The sequence below is a fragment of the Solanum verrucosum genome, unplaced genomic scaffold (genome assembly GCF_900185275.1).
Source record: "Solanum verrucosum unplaced genomic scaffold, falcon-dt-bn FXZP01000477.1, whole genome shotgun sequence".
NCBI classification, from domain to species: domain Eukaryota; kingdom Viridiplantae; phylum Streptophyta; class Magnoliopsida; order Solanales; family Solanaceae; genus Solanum; species Solanum verrucosum.
Window position 1 is genome coordinate 1 of NW_026020124.1, and position 21,783 is coordinate 21,783.

The 21,783-nt window shown below is 28.2% G+C and overlaps 2 protein-coding genes and 1 non-coding gene across 3 annotated transcripts; 2 read left to right on the forward strand and 1 right to left on the reverse strand.

Annotated features, from left to right (window-relative positions):
- Nucleotides 1–11,884: 11,884 nt before the first annotated feature.
- Nucleotides 11,885–11,957, reverse strand: TRNAR-ACG (transfer RNA arginine (anticodon ACG)). The gene has a single exon. It is a non-coding gene; the product is annotated as a tRNA-Arg (tRNA).
- Nucleotides 11,958–12,073: 116 nt separating this feature from the next.
- On the forward strand, nucleotides 12,074–16,718 carry LOC125825791 (uncharacterized). The gene is made up of 8 exons (XM_049505076.1): nucleotides 12,074–12,423; nucleotides 13,011–13,540; nucleotides 13,654–13,726; nucleotides 14,755–14,835; nucleotides 14,922–14,985; nucleotides 15,534–15,621; nucleotides 16,094–16,178; nucleotides 16,397–16,718. The coding sequence occupies exons 1-8, from the start codon at nucleotides 12,226–12,228 to the stop codon at nucleotides 16,478–16,480; spliced, it is 1,203 nt and encodes a 400-aa protein (XP_049361033.1). The 5' UTR covers nucleotides 12,074–12,225; the 3' UTR covers nucleotides 16,481–16,718.
- Nucleotides 16,719–18,890: 2,172 nt separating this feature from the next.
- On the forward strand, nucleotides 18,891–21,484 carry LOC125825792 (membrane-bound O-acyltransferase GUP1-like). The gene is made up of 6 exons (XM_049505078.1): nucleotides 18,891–19,148; nucleotides 19,236–19,291; nucleotides 19,409–19,587; nucleotides 19,679–19,727; nucleotides 21,191–21,291; nucleotides 21,400–21,484. The coding sequence occupies exons 1-6, from the start codon at nucleotides 19,058–19,060 to the stop codon at nucleotides 21,482–21,484; spliced, it is 561 nt and encodes a 186-aa protein (XP_049361035.1). The 5' UTR covers nucleotides 18,891–19,057.
- Nucleotides 21,485–21,783: the final 299 nt, after the last annotated feature.

Genomic DNA, 21,783 nt, shown 5'->3' on the forward strand with positions numbered 1-21,783 from the left:
ATCAGAAGTGAGAGTGACTTTGAAGGAAACTTTCCTCCGCCAACCAGTAACACCACCGCCGACGCACTTTGAAAAAAAAAAAAACACAGCTCTGCAAATGTGGCTATGGACCTTGAACCCAAAACTGAAAAATATCTGAAAAGATGGGAATGCATTGGGAGAGAAAAAATTTGAGCTACGTGAAAGAGAGAGATGGATTCTAGAATCTACTGAATATGTATACCAAGGAAGGAAAAACGTAATGTGTCCTATTACAAAGTATTCTGGAATCTACTGGAGATTACCTCATCATGTAAGAAAAGGCTTATGGAATATAATTACCATTTTGCCCTTATATGAAAGTCAAATTTGCTAAAGTGCCAGTGTCGTCCACCACATGGCTCTTCTACATAGTACTAGATATAGGACCCCGTGCCAGCACGGGGCCCAATATATATATATATTTTTTTATTTTAATTTATGTCATATTATGAATTTGAGAAGTTATTGAAATTTTTATATGATTTTAAAAATATTTTTAAATTTTTTAGCTATTGTGATTTGTAGTACTTTTTTTTAACATAATTTTGAAAAAATATTTATTACTCTGTTTGTTCTAATTTATGTGGCACACGCAGAATTTTAAATATTAAGCATTTTTTATATGTCTCTTTAATATATTAAGTTGTTAATTATTGTATTTTATTGTACATTTTGAACCTAATTTTTTAATAATATATGTTATTTGCCATGTTTTATGTGGCATTAATTGATAGATTTGTTGGAGTCGAGAGATTTATTTTGTTATATTATTGTAATTTATTTTTTCAATTTTTTTTGTTTTGTAGAATACTTTTAATGTAATTTTTTTATGTGTACTCTCCGTCCCAATTTATGTGGCACATGTAAAGTTTATTAACCAAATTTTAATTTTTTTTTGTCGTTAAAATTTTTAAGTAATTTTAAATTGTTGTATTTTTATTACAATTTATACTTTTTAGTTATATTGTACTATTTTATTATGATTTATAACACTTTTTTTTAAAATTTATGTCATATTATGGAATTTGAGAAGTTATTGAAATTTTTATATGATTTTAAAAATATTTTAAATTGTTAGCTATTGTGATTTGTAGTACTTTTTTTAACATAATTTTGAAAATAATATTTATTAATCTATTTGTTCTAATTTATGTGGCAGATGCAGAATTTCAAATATTAACCCTTTTTTATATGTCTCTTTAATATATTAAGTTGTTAATTATTGTATTTTATAGTACATTTTGAACCTAATTTTTTAATAATATATGTTATTTGCCATGTCCCAATTTATGTGGCATTAATTGATAGATTTGTTGGAGTCGAGAGATTTATTTTGTTAATTATTGTAATTTATAATTTGTTTTTCGTCAATTTCGTCGACTATTTTTTTTATTAATTATTGTAATTTATTGTTTCTTTTTCGTCAATTTCAAACAATATATGTTTATCATATAATCCATTTTATGTGGTACCAATAGAATTTAGAGAGTCAATTAAATTTTGTATATAAGTTTTAAATAATTAAGCTGTTAATTATTGTAATGTATAGTATTACTTATAGTATTTTTAAATATATTTAAATATTATATGTTAGGTTTTTTATCCTAATTTATATGGCATTGATAGAATTTAAAGTGTCAAATAATTGTTAATTATTGTAATAGATAATATGGAGTATTTAAGTCATTTATAGTATAGTATAATTAATATATAATATGTAGTATTTAAGTGTTATATTATGGAATTTGAGAAGTTATTGAAATTTTTATATGATTTTAAAAATATTTTAAATTGTTAGCTATTGTGATTTGTAGTACTTTTTTTTTACATAATTTTGAAAATAATATTTATTACTCTATTTGTTCTAATTTATGTGGCACATGCAGAATTTCAAATATTAACCATTTTTTATATGTCTCTTTAATATATTAAGTTGTTAATTATTGTATTTTATAGTACATTTTGAACCTAATTTTTTAATAATATCTGTTATTTGCCATGTCCCAATTTATGTGGCATTAATTGATAGATTTGTTGGAGTCGAGAGATTTATTTTGTTAATTATTGTAATTTATAGTTTCTTTTTCGTCAATTTCAAACAATATATGTTGTTAATTGATAGAATACTTTTAATGTAATTTTTTTAAAAAAATATGTGTGACTGTCCATGTCCCAATTTATGTGGCACATGTAAAGTTTTGACAATTAACCAAAATTTTAATACATTTAAAAAAATATTTTTAAGTCGTTAAATTTTAAGTAATTTAAATTGTTGTATTATTTATTACAATTTATAATGCTTTTAAAGTAGTTTAAATATTGTACTATTTATTATGATTTATAACACTTTTTTTTAAAATTTATGTCATATTATGGAATTTGAGAAGTTATTGAAATTTTTATATGATTTTAAAAATATTTTAAATTGTTAGCTATTGTGATTTGTAGTACTTTTTTTTAACATAATTTTGAAAGTAATATTTATTACTCTATTTGTTCTAATTTATGTGGCACATGCAGAATTTTAAATATTAACCCTTTTTTATGTCTCTTTAATATATTAAGTTGTTAATTATTGTATTTTTTAGTACATTTTGAACCTAATTTTTTAATACTATATGTATTTTTCCATGTCCCAATTTATGTGGCATTAATTGATAGATTTGTTGGAGTCGAGAGATTTATTTGTTAATTATTGTAATTTATAGTTTCTTTTTCGTTAATTTCAAACAATATATGTTGTTAATTGATAGATTTTTTGGAGTGGACTATTTTTTTATTAATTATTGTAATTTATTGTTTCTTTTTCGTCAATTTCAAACAATATATGTTTATTATATAATCTATTTTATGTGGTACCAATAGAATTTAGAGACTCAATTAAATTTTTATATAAGTTTTAAAATAATTAAGTTGTTAATTATTGTAATGTATGGTATTACTTATATTATTTTTAAATATATTTAAATATTATATGTTAGGTTTTTTATCCTAATTTATATGGCATTGATAGAATTTAAAGTGTCAAATAATTGTTAATTATTGTAATAGATAATATGGAGTATTTAAGTCATTTATAGTATAGTAATTAATATATAATATGTAGTATTTAAGTGTTACATTATGGAATTTGAGAAGTTATTGAAATTTTTATATGATTTTTAAAAATATTTTAAATTCATAACTATATATTTCAATGTACAAGATTTTGATAAAATAAAATCTTTAAAGTTAAATTATAATGTTTTTGAAATTTAAATTATTAAAACATATATAATGATTTTATAGAAAAAAATAATATCATATAAAATTAAATGAAAGGATAATAAATTCAACTTTTACCATGATAAGGTTGAAAAATATTATTTAAGTGGAAGGAGTGGGGCCCACTTATATATTTTATATAGTAAGTATTGGACATTTGTAATGATTTAATTGGGACAATGGTAGTAAATCCTAGACTTCTTCTAATATATAGTAATATAATATATACTAGATAAGGGTGCCCGTGCAAGGCACGGGCAATATTAATTAGCCCTACGTGGTCATTTTTGATTAATTTGGTAGTATTTGAGAGCAAAAAAAAAGTGCTAAAAGAAAGAAATATAATTAGCCCTACGTGGCCATTTTTGATTGGTTTGGTAGCATTTGAGAGCAAAAAAAAAAGTGCTAAAAGAAAGAAATATTAATTAGCCCTACGTGGCCATTTTTGATAGGTTTGGTAGTATTGGTCGGAGCTCTTTAAGGAAGGAAATGACGGGAATACCCTTGGTAGTCCAAGGTAACCACCACTTATATAGTATGATGAAAAAAGTGCTAAAAGAAAGAAATATTAATTAGCCCTACGTGGCCATTTTTGATATGTTTGGTAGTATTGGTAGGAGCTCTTTTAAGGAAGGAAATGACGGGAATACCCTTGGTAGTCCAAGGGAACCACCACTTATAAAGTATGATGAAAAAAAAAAATATATATATATAGTATGAAGTATGATGATGATATATAGTAAGTTGGTAGTCCAAGGGAACCACGACTTATATAGTATGATAGGAGCTCTTTTAAGGAAGGAAATGACGGGAATACCCTTGGTAGTCCAAGGGAACCACCACTTATATAGTATGATGAAAATATATCTGTATATATATATAGTATGAAGTATGATGATGATATTTAGTAAGTTGATAGTGCAAGTAAAAATAATAATAAAATAGATAGAAGTAGAATAGAAAATAGAATATATTAGAAAGAATAGAAAGTAGAAATAGAAAATATTATATAAAAGAAAGAAATATTAATAGAAAAAATAGAAAGTAGAAATAGAAAATATTACATAAAAGAAAGAAATATTAATTAGCCCCACGTGGCATTTTTTGATTGGTTTGGTAGTAGTGAGGAACCACCACTTATATAGTAAGAGAAGAAGAAGATATATAATAATAATAATAATAATAATAATATATATATATATATATATATATATATATATATATATATAAGTAAGAAGTAAATAGAAAGTAGAAATAGAAAATATTATATAAAAGAAAGAAATATTAATAGAAAGAAATAGAAAATATTACATAAAAGAAAGAAATATTAATTAGGCCCACGTGGCATTTTTTGATTGGTTTGGTAGTAATGAGGAACCACCACTTAATAGTAAGAGATAAGAAGATATATAAGTAAGAAGTAAATAGAAAGTAGAAATAGAAAATATTATATAAAGAAAGAAATATTAATAGAAAGAAATAGAAAGTAGAAATAGAAAATATTACATAAAAGAAAGAAATATTAATTAGGCCCACGTGGCATTTTTTGATTGGTTTGATAGTAGTGAGGAACCACCACTTATATAGTAAGAGAAGAAGATATAGTAATAAAATAAAAATAAAAAATATATATATATATATATAATTACTACAAATTTAATATCAATTCTTCATAGAGAAATTTTAAGTGTTTACTATTTTTTTTTTTTTTTAAAGAATAAATTTGTTGACAAAAATATTAAATCGAATTTGATCAATATTTTTTTCCCCAATCAAACTCTTTGCATAAATAAAATAATGTAATAATGTAGATTAATTCAAAAACAAATTTCAGGTATTGTCGGTATTAATTATGGGAATATTTGTTATTTTGGTAATACTCATGATTTAAAATTTAATTTTCTTTTTACTATTGCATACTGATATAAATTTATAGATTTTAAAAATAATTTATTTTTATATTAAATTGTTATATGTTATTTTCTTAAATGCCTATATTTTTAATTTACTGTTCACAAGTAAAAATTAGAATTAAGAAGCGCATCTCATTATTACATGAAGTTCAACGTGTAATTTATCTTAAATAATAACAGAAAAATGATTAGTAATTAGTATGACACACTATTTTCTTTATATTCTTTCTCGTGTAGAATGATATAGAGTTAATAGTTTTTTCTAGAATTCATATCAAATTTATATTTTCTTCGTCTTAATTAATTTGTCTTACTTTTTAAAAAATCTTTTATATATTTAAAATTATTTAAAATATGTATAAATCACAATAATTAGAAATTTACAATATTTAGATGACATATAAAAAAATTAGGTTGACTCTCAAAATTCTAACAGTGACACGTAAACGAAGACACACAAAATAACATATATTATTTGAAATGATGTAAAAACTATAAATCACAATAATTAACAATTTAAGATATTTTAAAAACATATAATAAATTTGGTTGACTTTCAAAATTCTATTAATGTCTCATAAATTAGGACAGAGAAAGTAACATGAATTATTTGAAACTGACATAAAAAATTACTATAAATCACAATAATGAACAACTTAAATATTTAAGAGACATTATAAAGTGGATGATAAAAATCTATGTGATGTGGCACCTCTCTTTGGCTAGGATTGCCATTTATATTTTTTGTCAATTTTTTCCCCTTAATTTGTTCTTTAAAAAAAAAAATCAGAAAAATAGGTACACTTAACTTTTCTCTTTCCTCATTATTACTACACTATTTATATCTTCCTAAGATTTCTCTTTCTCATTCTTTATTTTCCGTTTTTTTTTCCAAAATAATTATGCTTTTAAAATTTTCTGAAAATAACTACACTTACATTTTCTCTTTCTCACTCATTATATTATACTACTATCTTTTATCTTTTCAAGATTCCTTCTTTTTTTCTTTCTTTTTTAATTTAAAACATTTATAAATATTATTGTAATTAAAATATTACAAATGTAAATGTTATTTATATATATATATCTATAAAATCAGATATAAGCAAAGTTATTTTTATCTCTCTTTTTTCTCCTTTTTTATTTTTATTTTTATTTTTACAATTAATTAATATAAGAAATTCATCTTTATAACTCACACCTCTACATATTTATAAATGATATAGTCTTAATTATATTAATAAAATACTCATAACTATCTAATCTTTCATATTCATAACTTTCATTATTTAATTTTGCATATCTTAAAAGATGGGAGAAAAATTTATTTACTTATTTAATTTTTTATAATTAAAAAAATATTTATTCAATTCAATCAATTTTTCACCTCCCTCCATAATTGTCTTCTTTATTAGAGATTTTAATATATATTCATGTCTTCATTCACTTTCAATTTTTATAATTCTTAATTAATTCTATTAATGTGAGGTAATAATATATTAAAAATGGTATTTTATTTCAATTTCTTTTATGATGTATATTTTTTAGATTAAATTTGTTCAAGAACATGATTAATGATTGATATTGTATAACTTTGAAAACTGTTTTTGGAAGCTTGTGACTCAAAAATATAGGTTAAAGTTGATTTAATTTGAACATGCGATTTGACATAATTTTCACCATTTTATTATAATGATTGAAGCTTTCATGACAATTTGTCTACTTTTCTTAAATTCATCTAAAAAGTTTTAATTTGGAGTGTGTGAATGCACATATTTTTAACTTTTCGAACCATCTAAATTTTATGTTGGTCTCACAATTTCCTATATTTAATGCATATTATGGTAAATTTTTATAATTTAAAATTATTTTATTAAACATTTTGGAGAAATACCAAAAAATAAAAATGATTTGGAGTTTAAATGTGAAAAGGAATTGTGACCCTTTTTAGTTTTGAATTCTACTTTGAAAAATTCTTATATTATTATAGGGTAAATAAAGTAGTGTATGGAAAGAATATTGATTTTTAAAAACTAAGTAGTGTATGGAAAAAATATTGATTTTTTAAAACTAAGGCACTATCCATTAATCTTTTCCTTTTAACCCATTAATGTGTTATATTCAATTAGTTTCAATTAATTGTATACGAAAGAAAAATTACACTGAACAATCAATTAACTAATGAAATTTCAATGAAAATATTTGTATTTGTAAGTCAAAAATTCGATCAGTATATATATATATATAATGAAATTGACGTAAATAATATTGTAAATCATAATAATTAACAACTTAAAAATTTAAAAGATATATAATATTATGTTTTTGCTAATACGGAATGTTGTGTCTAGTGTATATATTTATATACTCCCTCCGTTCCATTTTATGTGATGTAGTTTGCTCCGCACGGAGTTTAAGAAAGAAAGGAAGACTTTTAAAACTTGTGGTCCAAAATGAATGATATAAATTTGTGTGGCTGTAAATCATTTTATTAAGGGTAAAACAGACATTTTATAGTAAAATTGTTACTTAATATAGAAATGTGTCATTCTTTTTTAGACTGACTAAAAAGGAAAGTAAGTCATATAAATTGGGACAGAGGAAGTATATAATAACCTTTATATGAAATTAATTATTTTCGTAAATATGATGAATATAAATTATTTATGAATTTAAGAAGGAATAACAAAATACAACACTTGAGTAGATTGAATGTTACACTACTTTAAGAAAAAGAAAAAAAGTACTCTATATGATTTTTTAATGTTATAAACTTATTAGTATATTAAAAAAAAGTAAGAAAACTTTTGAAGTCAATAATGGGCCCTACATTTATAGAAGTTCGTGTGTTTTGTTTTATTCTTCCAATGTGTGGATAGCCACGTGGCCTTAGGAATATGCTAGAATTTGGGTGTTTTTTCTGGAATTTTAGTACTTTCTATGCACGAAGTACAATTGCTATTAAGTTGTACATTTTGCTTATTTACGAATTTGCCCTTGGTCGTCCTTGGTCGTCTTCACCTTTCTAGATAATAGAAATATATATATATATATAATGTTGAATGTAAGCAATCATATGTGGCACCTTTCTATGGCCAGTATTCCTATTTATTTATTTTTCTCATTATAAAAATTATTGAATAAGATAAAGAAACAAATACGTTAAATATATTAGTGACAGTTATGTTGTTTTTAATACCCATAACTGTAGCACATAAATATTAGAAATTAAAAAAGAAATAAATAATTGTTGATAACCTATATGAGAGAATATCAAGAGTTTTCTCTGATATTTAAAATAGAGTAGATAATCACAAATCATTTCAAAAATATGGTAAAAGTCATTCACCAACTAATATTGATGTGTTCATTATTGACGGAGTAGTAAACAAATTCATGGTTTGATTAGCTCCTTTCTCAATTTTTATTCCTTTTTATGATTGTGTTTCAAGCATCTTCTTTGTTTTGATTTTTTTTTCTTCCTCTTTACTTTTTAACTTTTCAGAAACATCAAACAAGTTTCATTGAACATGCACGCATCAAAGAGAAAAAAAAATTCAATAACGTACCAAATAAATTTTAAAAAAAAGTCATTAAGGGAAGAAGGATGACAAGCTATGGAAAAAGAAAAACAGAAACAACAAAGCTCCTCGTAAGGAAATTTAGAGATGAAGAGAAGATATCTCAGAATGGACAATATTTCGTCGGCTTTAGCGTAAAATAATAGTCAAATCATTGACGGTAAGCGTTAGATATATGAAAATTGGAATTAATTTTATGCAAGAGTTAATCTAATATCCTATTTAGTATGATATTCTATATGATTGACTAACTACAAATTGCACCATATTCTTTTCTTTTTTTAAAAAAAAAAGTAATCAAATTTATTAATAATAACTGAGCATATAATTATGTGTTTAAAGCTTCAGATTAAAAAAAAATATATTAAAAATCAGAACAAAAAAAACGCAAAAATAAAATTATTAGGAATATTTTAAAAGTTATTAGAATCTAAAATAGGTTAAGAATCTTACGATTCAAAATCATTGTACAATTACAAATATATATACACATAAAAAGAAATTCTCAAAATTATTTATATTTAGCCTACAAAACAAAAAAATTAAGTATTAAAATCAATAAAAATGGACACCTTAACTATGTCACTTCTTGATGATGATAGAATATGATTTCTTTATGAAAAGAGAAAGAGATAATATCTCATGAATCTTCAAGATATTGATATAAGAAGAAAAGTCATGTAACAAAAGTTCTCTTCATAAAAAAAAAAAATTAACAGGATATTGCACTATAATGTTTTCTACAAGAAAATTTGTATTGTGAAACAAAAATTAAATCATATTGGTTGAAAAACTTATAGAAAAACTGATGAGTGATAAGAAAAATTATTTAAAGAAAGAATTGGTTTAATTATTAAATTAGGAAAAGCATAAGGAGAAATATATGTTGTCAATTACCATTTGAAAGGATCCTAAATTAGTTCTCACATTATTACTTTCCATTTTTATTCTTCTTCCGTTCTTTTTTTTATTTTTTTTGTTTCATTTTTCCTTATATATCTTTAATTAATGTTTGTTTTATTATTTATTTTTTCCATTTTTTTTTCCTTATTTACCACCTTTAATTAATGTTTTTTTTAATCTTTAATTATACTTTATATTCTTAGAAATAATGAATATATATATTATTCTTCCGTTCTTTTTTTAAATTTTTTCTATAATTTTTTTGTTTCATTTTTCCTTACGTATCTTTAATTAATGTTTTTTTTTGTGATTTGAATGGATTCTAAATTAGTGCTCATATTATTTCGTTCAATTTTTTATTCTTCTAAATCCCTTTTTTGTAAATTTTATTTTTTTTCCCTGTTTTTTCTTATGTATCACCTTTAATTAATGTTTGTTTTATTTTTTTATTATTTATCTTTAATTATACTTTATATTCTTAGAAATAATGAATATATATATATTAATTAATATTAATGTTGTTGACATTTTTAAATTTTAAAGACTAAAAGACAAAAATATCAAAGGTAACCATATTTAATTTTGTTCATCAACAATCATATTAATTTTCTTACTTTCTTACCTTAATTTGATAATTAATGTCATTATATCATTTCCTTAAATGACTTCTTTTTTTAATTTTTTTTTAACTTTCTGTTATTTATTTATTATAAGAATTAGTTATTATAATCTTTGTAACAAATATATTAATATTTATTAATGTAATTCGATTTTATATTTTATAATTAAATTAGATCATCTCTTCTGCTAAAGATCTATACGATTATACCCTTATCAAATACTAATAAAGTTAAAAATAGAAAATGATGACACTCTTCTTAATTCAAATATTTATTTAACTTTATAAAAAAAATACATTTTTTCTTATAATTTTTTTAAAAATAAAATAATTTCTCACAAATTTGTCTTGGAAGTTTATCTATTTTGCATTTTTCCAAATTTTAAATCATTTCATCATGAATGCTATTAATTTTTTCCTTAAATTACTTTTTTTCCTTCTTTGTTCTTTTTACTTTCTTTTCATTATTTATTTTAAAATATTAGTTATTGGTATATAGGTTTTTGAGTTATTTTTTGTACTTCTATAAAAGAAAATTTTGAATTATGCCTAATTTAAAGAAAATAATTAATTAGGTGAATTCTTTTATTGAAATGGAAAACAAGATCTATTTTTTCTCTTCTTAGATTACCTTAGGTTAACAATTATAGTTTTTTTGAAAAAAAAAATTAAATTATAAATTTAAAATTATTAGAAGTAGAATTTTCAATAAATAATGTATTCACAATTTCCTTATCTGCATGAAATTGATTAAAATTTGTGAATACTTATATATTGTGTATTTGGTTCTTCGATTGATTTTTAAATAATAGTTAATTACTTCATGTATGAATGATATTGTGTTTGAATTAAAGTTAATTAGAAATGAACATGATATTGTATTAAAATCTTAATTTGGTAATTTGATTTTTTAAAATGTTATAACATTATTGTGTCAAATTTTATTTTATTTTAAAAATAATTGATCGTTTTCTCTGATGTTAACTTAATGTGAAGATATTATTTCTTTTCTTAATTATTTTATTTAAGAGGAAACACAAATTTTGGCTCTAATCAAAAAAGAATTTGTCTTTTTATTTCTACTTAATTTATAAAAAAAAATTATTTTAAATTACAATTATACCGCGCGAAGCGCGGACAAGTTTCCTAGCTGTGGTTATAAAAGTTAAATAACAATATGTTAAAAATTATTGAGAGGTAAAATTGGACGGGTCATGATCCAACCCGATTTTTAGCCCATTTGAGCCCAAAGTAAATTTGGGCGGGTCAAGAACCCAATTTGTGTATCAATCCATTTTAATATCTCCAATTTCAAACCAACCCGCCCATTTGACACCCCTAGTCTTAGATATGAAGAAAATTCTATTAGAAACGTCACTTCAAATGGGTCCTACAATGTGCGATTCGAATTTAGTTGAAGCTCTAATGCGGTACCGGATGAGAAATCAAAAAGAAAAACTTAAGATGAACTATTCAAATTTAGTTAAAGCTCTAATGTGGGCACCAAACACTGGATGAGAAATGAAAAAGAAAAACTTAAAATGAAGTGCAATTTGGAGAGACAAAAGTAAAATAAAAAACATCGACTTCACTGGGGATCGAACCCAGAATCTCTGGTTTCGTAGACCAGCGCCTTATCCATTGGGCCATGAAGTCTCTATGTTTGAATCTGTTAATAGTTTATTAATATAACATCAATTTTGCATTTTGCAGAATTTGATGATTATCCATGTCTAACTACTGTCCCTTCCAACACACTCCTTTTCTACTTTCTCCTAATATTCCACCCACTTTCCTTTTCTATGGGTATATTCTCAACTCTTTTTCACCATTAATGGCATATTAGAGCATCACAAACCCAAAAAAAGTTAGTGGAATTTGTTGTATTCATAAAGGAGAATACTACTAAAAGCTTTAAGAAGCAATGGGTAGTGAAAACCAACAACAATTTCAAGAGAATCTTCTTCATAATCATCAGGAGCAGGAGCAGCAGGAGCAGCAGCAGCAGAGGAAGAACCGTTCTTTAAGGAGTAAAGCTGCGCACTTTGTATCTGATGTTGCTACTGTTATTCTTAACCCAATTTCTGATAAACCCCTAAAGCCCAGACCACCACCTTTGCCTGTAAGTTTGGGAGTTCTTGAAAATTGGAATGATATTTGTATCTGTTTTGTTATTCTAAATCAAAATTTGATCTTGTTGGGGTTTATAGTATGATTTTCTGATGATAATTTCAAGCTCTTGAATACCCCAATTTGGAATTGATCAGAAATAAGGGTTTAGGTTGACTATTATAGTGTATTGCCTATGAGCATATAATCTGTGACCTTTAGCTGATCTTGGTAAGTTGTCAATTTTTGTCTAACCTAGTTTCTTTTCTAGCTAGGGCCCCCAACTTTGTATGTTTTTTGTTGATTTTAGAGGGATTCAATTCAGGTCAAATCCTATCTTGTTTGTCTCCCTTTGATTTTTTCACAATAAGGTAATTGTTGGGTCGTCTAGTCTTGGAGGAAGAACAAGAGATGAATAGGATTGCAACATCAAAAGCACTTCTTAGTATTCACTGCCCTTTTTACTGAAGATGCAGTGTAGATAACATCATTAATATTGGGGCATTTGAAATACATTATACTCTGAGGGCAAAGCAGCAGAGAGGTTTTGTGATATTCCCTACAGATTGTATGTTAATAGTTTTTCTTATATTTGTTTAGGAAGATGGATCTGATTCTGATGGAAGTAAGCACGAGTCAAATGCAGAGGGTGATGCCAAGGATTTAGTTGATGGTCCTGATACATCTTCTTTCTCGGCGTTCCTATATTCACTGTTGTCGACCACAGGATCTGAGAGTAAGCCTAACACTAGTGGAAAATATGATAAGCACGATGATCGTGATGAGTCAATACCTGAGCTTACAATGAGGGAACCTAGCAGAAGAAAAGGTATACTTTCCAGAGGTAAACATTCCCTCGGCAGAGCTCTTCACCAAGTTGCTAGACTAGGCGGCTTTAGAAATCAGGGTTCGGCGAAGGGCAGCTCTGAGATGGTGTTTGATGATGGAAGTAATTCTAAAGTTTCCGGAGATAATCAGATACCTTTGGAAGATATGAATAAGAAATCTCTTCTGAACAATCTTCCGGAAACTTCTGAGCCTTCAGTTCTCCTCACTGAGAAGGCACGGATTTATCTTTATGCTGCACTGCCCGTGCTTGTGCAGGACAGGAAGTGGGTCTTGTTATACAGGCAGGGATCCTGAGTTGTATTAAATTTGAATGCTCTTTGAGCAGCTTTATGCTTATTTCCTCTCCTATTTCCAATTTGTAGTAGATTTTAACTTCTAATTTCTATTTTGCCAGTACATGGAGGAATGGAATATCACTCTCAACTTTATATAGGAGAAGCCTACTCTGGCCTGGCATCAGTCTGCTGGTAATTAACTGGTGACTTGTAAAGAGATATGTATTGCTCATTAAGAATTATGTTCCAGGAGTTACACATCAAAGAGTAGTTTTGATTTACATTTTGAACAATTGTTTAATTGCTTATGGTCTAGAATCTAGATGAACTAGAATTAATATTTTGTTATCGATATGTGTGTGTATTTCACTTCTTGAAGAAACCACCAGATAATCTCCTTTCCTTTTATCAGTATCGAACTTAAAAAGGAGTAGAATCCCCGTGCTTTCTTGTATGTGGAATAGAATCCAGCTGTTTCATTAATAAATGTTCAAATATTCCAGAGTCTTGCTATATTTTTATGCCCTAACTTATTAGTGCTGCTGTTGCAGTCCAAATCATATTTTCAGAAACCAAGTGTAGGTCAGTTAGATTATATATCTCTCACTAAAAAGACAAGGCGTTGTTTCATAACAAGATCTAAGCAATGCTTCTCTGTGCTGATAAACTCATAATATGGTAATTTATTCCTTCTGATATTTCTGGAACTCAAGTTTTCAGGGTTAGATATTTCTTTTCCGTATGTGTCAGTCGTTACTTGAGCCGAGGGTGTATTGGAAGCAACCTCTCTACCTTCACAAGGTAAGGGTAAGGCTGTGTACACACCACCCTCCCTAGACTCCACTCGTGGAATTACATTGGGTATGTTGTTGTAAGATTTCTGGGTTAGGCGTCATGGTTTGAAAAAGTAAAAATGATAGATCTTGGAATGGAAATGCCTCTGAAGTTCGATGTGTGCCGTTGTTGAAGTCAAAGGGCAGTATATTTGTCACTTTTGATTTTGATTTCTTGCTGGTTGCTCTTTTGGTATGAGTCTGAGACTCCGAGTGCTCTATCTCTCTGCATTATTGGAGTTAAAAGCATTCCTGTCGGTGTCTGGTGTCTTTGCTTTTCCATCATTGTGAATGGTGGACATAGTCATTAAGACTTGAGACTTGCAAATTGTTAAATCTGGCACAAGACTCTAGTTGTGTTTCTCTCATGTTGTCCAAATCTTATAGGTTGTGGGGGACCATAATGGTGCTGTGTTTGGTGGGCTAGTTGATGCACCTTTAAAGCCAACAACGAAGAGAAAATATCAGGTAATTCTGAGCAGAATACTTAAAACACGTCACCTTTGCCTTTGAGTTTCCATTTGCCATCTTGATTTGATTTTGGTATTTGACAGGGTACAAATAATTCATTTGTTTTCTCAAATGTATCTGGCCAACCTGTCATATTTCGTCCCACAGGTATCTCTTTTTTCCTTGTACTTGTACCAGACGTCTAAAGTTTGGAGATCAAATTCCCATTCTTTGTTTTTGTTTGTTGATAACAAATTTATTTAATGCATCGGGACGGGAGTGGGCTGGTCCAGCATGTCCTTATCCTTTTTCTTTTTGTGGTATTGATGATCAAAAGGAGATTTGAAATAGTGGTCCTCTTATGGGAAATCTTGGGTTTGAAACATTTTTAATCCATTGTTTACCTGACTTACTGCCATCTCAAGATGCTGAAAATTTTAGCTGGTGATAGTAGTATAACTATACAAGCTATGAAATAGAGATTTCTTAGTGGATACTAAAGATGTAATGATCAAGAATTTTCGTATTTTCCAGAAACTAATCATTTATTCTCTCTGAAATCACTAGTATCCCAATCCTGGCATGATTGGAACTGTTTCTACTTCTGACTGTGATTATTCAGTTCCTTTTGCTTTTTATGATAATGTTTTTCCATAAGCTGTTTGGAATTCAAATTAATTACTTATGACATGACATTGACATTGTCGCCTAAGTAGGTGTCAATCGCTATTTTACTGTCTGTTCCACGGAGTATTTAGCTTTGGGAGGCGGTGGCCATTTTGCTCTCTACTTAGATGGGGATCTGTAAGATTTCTTTCGCCTTCCTTTTGATCCTTATTTCATTGATTTATCTATGTATGCTTTTGACTACTTCCTACTTAGTATCATAATGTCCTCCAACAAAGGGAGAAATAAGAGGAAAATCAAATGCCACACGGCCCCTTGGGAGTTACCTTTTTCCTCTGTCCCATTTTTGGTTGCCATGACAGGATTTTAAAATTTTTCCTTCTTAATGAACTCAAGTTCACAACTATCATCATCATCATCATGAATATCACCTTTTTGTCTTAATATATTTACTGTAGAATCAGATCTTATGATTCCAACTTATTCCCTCTATTGCCCATTGTTTAAAAACAAGGGGAAAGCAAATTCTATTGAGTCTGTTAAAGATATCTTTGACTCGGATATAGCAGCTCAACAAACTTCTACCTCTATGCCCTGTTCAGTTTACAGAGTACAGGATGAAAGGACTAATTGTAGTTGACTTTTCCAGGCTAACAGGTTCAAGTGCAACATCAGAAACTTATGGTAATTCTTGTTTGGCACATAATGAAGACTTTGAAGTTAAGGAAGTTGAGGTAGTCTCGCAACTGTATCTCTGTATGTGTTTGCACGCATGCGGGTTTTGTGTTCTGCCTTGTCTGTGTCTCTATATATTATATGTACATGTGTGTATCTGTCAGGGCAGTTTGTTTGCACTTAGCTCTATGAGAATTTACCTTTAAGAGTGCAATATGCATTTAACATGAGAAATTAACTTGGAATGTGATATGCAAATTTATCATGTGCCATGCAGTTATGGGGATTTGTATATGCTTCCAAGTACGAAGAGATGGTTTCGATTTTGCGAACAGAGACACCTGGAATTTGCCGCTGGTAAACACAGCGTTCAGCTGCTTGCCTTCCCGTCTAAATGATTGTTTCTGTTTGGTGCCCATGGTTGCGCACAGCACCACACGGAATGCAGGATAGGTTTCGTACATATCTTTTCACATGTTCAGCAACAATGCTACACTTGTATAGGTGTGTTTCTTTACATGTACAGTGAACCACTTTGATAAAATTCTCTTTGCTTCGGCAAATGAGAATGAACGTGAGAGCTAACTGGAAATATTCATTAAACTGTTCTCCAGAAAACTGAGGCTTAACATGCTGTGATGCTGCTAATGATTTTTTTTTCCATTGGTGGTGAAATTAAAATTTCAGTAGACTTGTTGAGCAGGTGTTTGGTGTTGTGTATTTACATTGCGAAGAATCAAAGACCTTTCCGTTTCATGCCTTGATTTCCTCTTTTCGACAGTCGTATTTTTGGTAGAGACAAAACCACCTCCTAGTGTTGGTTCAAATGTTGTCTCACGAGTCGTGACTAATCCAATTTGGTCTTTAGCCGCTAAACTGTGTGAATGGTTGATCAACCATGACAGATGAGTAAAATGTACAACACATATGGTCATTGCAACTATGCAGAAATCAATTCAATAGGAGGAAATTTGGTAAAGCCATTTTGCTTGGGATTATTTTACATTGAGTGAAGTTCGACCTATTAGTGTAAGTAATTTTTCGTGGTTAAATTCTATCCAAATTCCTCAACAACAGATTATCACCTTGCCTTATGTTTGATTTATGTCATATTCAGTTAGGTCACTCGTCTCTATGAGTAGTCAGTAGTGCTACTAGGTGTCATGTCTCATATTCGGGGCATTGGGTTGTCTTACTTGACCGAGTGAAATCACACAATTCAAGACTCGAAACCACAAATTATTTGGTTCGACCATACCACAAACTGGCCATAAAAAATAACAAAATATATTTTTACAAGGCCAAACACATATGCAGACCCTTAAACTTGCCCTTAAATTTCATTTTGGCACTCCAACTCAACCTTGTTCCATTTTAACCCTTCAACTCCAATTTTTATGTTCCATTTGGCACTTCTTTCAAAGAACCAACAAAGTGAGATGTGTGTACTTCACATGCCATTATTGTGTTAAAAAAATAATAGATTAACATTGTTTTTTAAAAATATATATATTTTTTAGAGTTTCTGTACTTTATTGTGTGGAAAAATAATCTGCGAAAGTGTGTTGGTTTTTTTTTTAAAAAAACAATTAGTTAATTTAAATAACATCACATTTTTTTTTTTCTTATCTAGTCTACTTGGACTAACTCAAATATCAGCTTTCTAATTTTTCATTCAACTAATTAAATACGAGTGAAAAAAAACTCATGTTCCATTGCTAATTAATAACACTATCAAAAAATGTTGAAACTCGATAGACTTTGTTGGGTTGTCATTGATTTTTTTTAAGAAAGAAATCGACGCACTTTCGTACGTTATTTTTCACGCAAAAATATAGGACAACTCTTAAAAAGAAATTGTTACTTTTTTTATTAAAAAAAAACAATGATAATCCGTCAATTTTAATTTTTTACAATAATTAACGGATGATCGTCGATTTTTAAAAATGCAAAATTGCAGTTGATAACATATATAGAAATAAAGAAATCATAAAATTAGTATTTTTGTGTTAAATGGTACATAAAAGTAATAGAGTTGAAGGGTAATCTTTTATTTCTTTTTAAAAAAAATACTTTTTTTTGTCTTTCACTCTCTTAGAGAATGTGTGATGCACACTTTCTGCCACATCACTTAGAAGTGCCAAAATGGAACATAAAAATTGGAGTTGAAGGGTTAAAATGGAACAAGATTGAGTTGAAGTGTCAAAATGAAATTTAGGAAACAAGTTTAAGGGTCTCGTGTGTTGGCCTTTTTACAAAACATAAGGTCGACGACAAACCGATAACAATGTCACTTGACTTACAAATCCACCATATACGTCTAACACGCCTCAATATTAAAACATATACAAAATTCCTGACCTACCGATCAACTACATCAATCAAAATAAGACAACCTTGGAAGAATGAAGTAAACCAATCAGTTGAAGGTAAAACATCTTTAGAAGATTTTATTCAATATATTTTCAAGAAAATAATTACTACTAAGAATAATATTTATGTTCATTTTTATCTATCTATATTTTATTTTTTACGAAAAAATAATTTTATTTATTTAATATTAATTACTTATTTTTTAAAATTTAATATTAAACATCATTTAATAAAAATAGTATAGTAAATACTAAATAGTCTTGTTAATCCGTTATTTTTTTTAGTGCTTTGTATAAAGTTTAAATTTAAATGTAACAAGTTAATCGAATTTCTTTTTATTTTGATTTCTGAAAAGAAATGTTTTTTTTTTTTTGTCAATATCAGTTTAACTGGAGCCAAATACTCATCAAATTCATCTGAACACCGCATTGTTCCTACTTTCAACGCCATTTGGTCATTTGATATGAATTTTGTAGGCAGTTAACTGTTTGTCAAAATGTGTGAATGAGTTTTCCACTTCAACAACAAACAAGTTCATCGCCATTGTTGAGTGTGTGAAGTCGCCATGACAAGCTCGGTGGAGCTTACTCTTCTCATTGTCTATGCCCTTTCATTTTACCTTTTCATTATTCATCGATCTCTTCAAATTGCCCGCGGTATTCTTCTTCTCTCTATACCCATGTCTATATGTGTTTATGCTTTCTAATTTAAGGGTTGTTTCTTAACTTGTAACATATTTGCAGATCATTACGCCAAACTTTATGGACTTCGATCTGGTTGGATCTTTCATCGATTCAATGTATGCTTAAATTGTTCAATACCCAATTTATATGAAACCCTTCTCTTTTTTTTTTTGGTTCAATACCATTATATTTGCATCTGTCTCTGTTAATCTGCAACATTTGGTTGTTATTAGGATGTATCTGATGCTCAGTGGAGAAATTTTCGGGGAAATTTGATGATTCTTACGTTAGTGTTTGGTATCTTCACTCTAGTAGCTACCTCATGTAGAAAATATGGTCTAAAAGCAAAGGGAATGTCGGTTGTTTGGCTGATGGTTTCTTTGGTTTATTTGACATATCTCCATGGAGCTTGGTATGCTCTTTCGTTATTTTAGAAGTTGAAAGTATTTTGTTTTTCAATTATGGAGCTCTGGGTCGTTAGTAACTCTTTGTTTTGGCTGCAGCGTCTTATACATCTTGTCTATAGCTTCAGCTAATTTTCTCCTAGTAAAGGTTGGTATGATAGAACTTTTTAGTTGTTTCTTATTTTTGTTTACTTTTGCAGTCCTTTTGTAAGAATATGCCATGAAATTTCGAACATCATGCAGTAGCTTGTGTGCAATCTTACCTTTTCTATTCTAATTGTCGGCTTGGTCAGAGCATTACAAGTGGCATGTTTTATTGTATCTAAGACTTGTAGAATGAACGGATCATTAATGACATGTTTGGTTTCAAACACAGTTGCTCTAAGATATTTGGAATTTAACTGCTGATGTTTTCATTTGTTGCTAGAAATATGTATATATGCTGAATAGTTTCTCCGAAACCCAATTCCTCCAACTACTTTGCCACCTCATGAATTAAGGGGATAAAAAACAAAAAACTGGAGAGAAGGTAAGGAAATAAGAGGACTAGGCTGCGCTAGAGGAAATCTTGTTTGGTCAATTTCTTAGTTCAGACAATTGACACAACAAGAGTACTAATCAGGCGGTTAAGGGGTAATAAAGTTCTATGTATTTTCCTACTCTCCGGGTGTCCGTGCTCTTGTTGTTAACTGCTCCAGTCGCTTGATTTAATTATTGAAGTGATCATTGAAGTTCTGTTGCATTCAATGATCTGGAATGTTATGCCGTGTTAGTATTTTTTCTTGAGAGCTTCACTGTGTCAAGGTTAGCTGATATCTCTTTAGTGGATCAGCTTAACAATATACGGATTAATTTGATGGAGTATTTGTAGGGAGGGTATAGTTTTATGTACGTACAAAGGAGGTCAAGTCAAATGTTGATATTGAATGATGTATAGAATGTGGCATTGCAGCTACACTCTATAAATTTGTAAAACCATTACTTGCTCCAGCCACGAATATGCATTGGTGTTGGCCAATTATTGAGATGAATATTTAAATGGTTAATGAAAGAAAATGTGAATTGCATTTGCTGTTGTAAAATAATTTGGGGAAACCTTAGCGCTCATAAGCTTATCAAGTGGGCCTTATGTGACTTCAGAACATGCAATAGATTATCTAACTTTGGTTTCAGGTAAACTTAACATTGTTAGGAAGGTGAATTCTCATTTTAGTAGGGGGAGATAAAATTATGGGAACTTCTCTAAAATCAGGAATCTGGTTAACTTTGTTTGGTTGGATTGGGTTTAGCTTTTCACGAGAGGTAGTTGACTATCATATCTTATCTTGATACGGAAAATGTAAGATGGTTATGCCACTACTTTTATATTGAATATATAAAGCTAAATTTAGGCTTTCATAATGAAGAAGATGTTTATGTTATTTGGAGTGCTGTATGCAGAGGTTTATTCTGTGCTCCTGTCTCTTTCCCACTTTAATGGGTAAAATGTCATTCTTACAGATGTATTTTCTGTATTGTGTATGCCAACATTGTTCACATTCCATCTAAATGGTCCTCCATAACCAAAGAATTTTGTGATTCTGGTCTTTTTACATGATTCTGTATCTGCAGATATGCGGGAGAACAAAATTTGTTTTTCTGCTTTGGATCTTTAATCTTACATTCCTCATATGTAACCGTGTTTATGAAGGGTATCCATTTTCTCTTTTTGGGTAAGTTGTATTTCATCAATTGTAGGTTGCATTCTATTGTGACAAAATTTTCTATTTCTTATTCGTTATTCAAGCAAATGTTTTCATGATTCTATGTCTGTGTTGTAGGCAAAATTGGGCATATTTGGACAATTACCGTGGCACTTTTAGGTGGCACATCTGCTTCAATTTTGGTAAAGAATCTGTCTTTTAATGGGGATTCAACTTGGCTGAATCCTTGAGTCTTATTCCAATCTTATTAGTTTCATTCCTTTTTTCAGTATAAACTATCAATGGGTTGACTAAAAAATTGCCCATTTTTATAAAAGAGATAATTTTTTGTGGAATTTTGGGAATCTATGTGTTGGTATGGTATTCACTAAGAAATGTACTAGGGAAGGAGAAGCTTTTATGAATGAATCCTATCTTGTTTTAGTAGAAGTAAAAATTCATTCTCCCCAGGGCATTGATCTAGTTGTAAGAGCGCAGCCTGTGAAGTGTGATACATGGGCA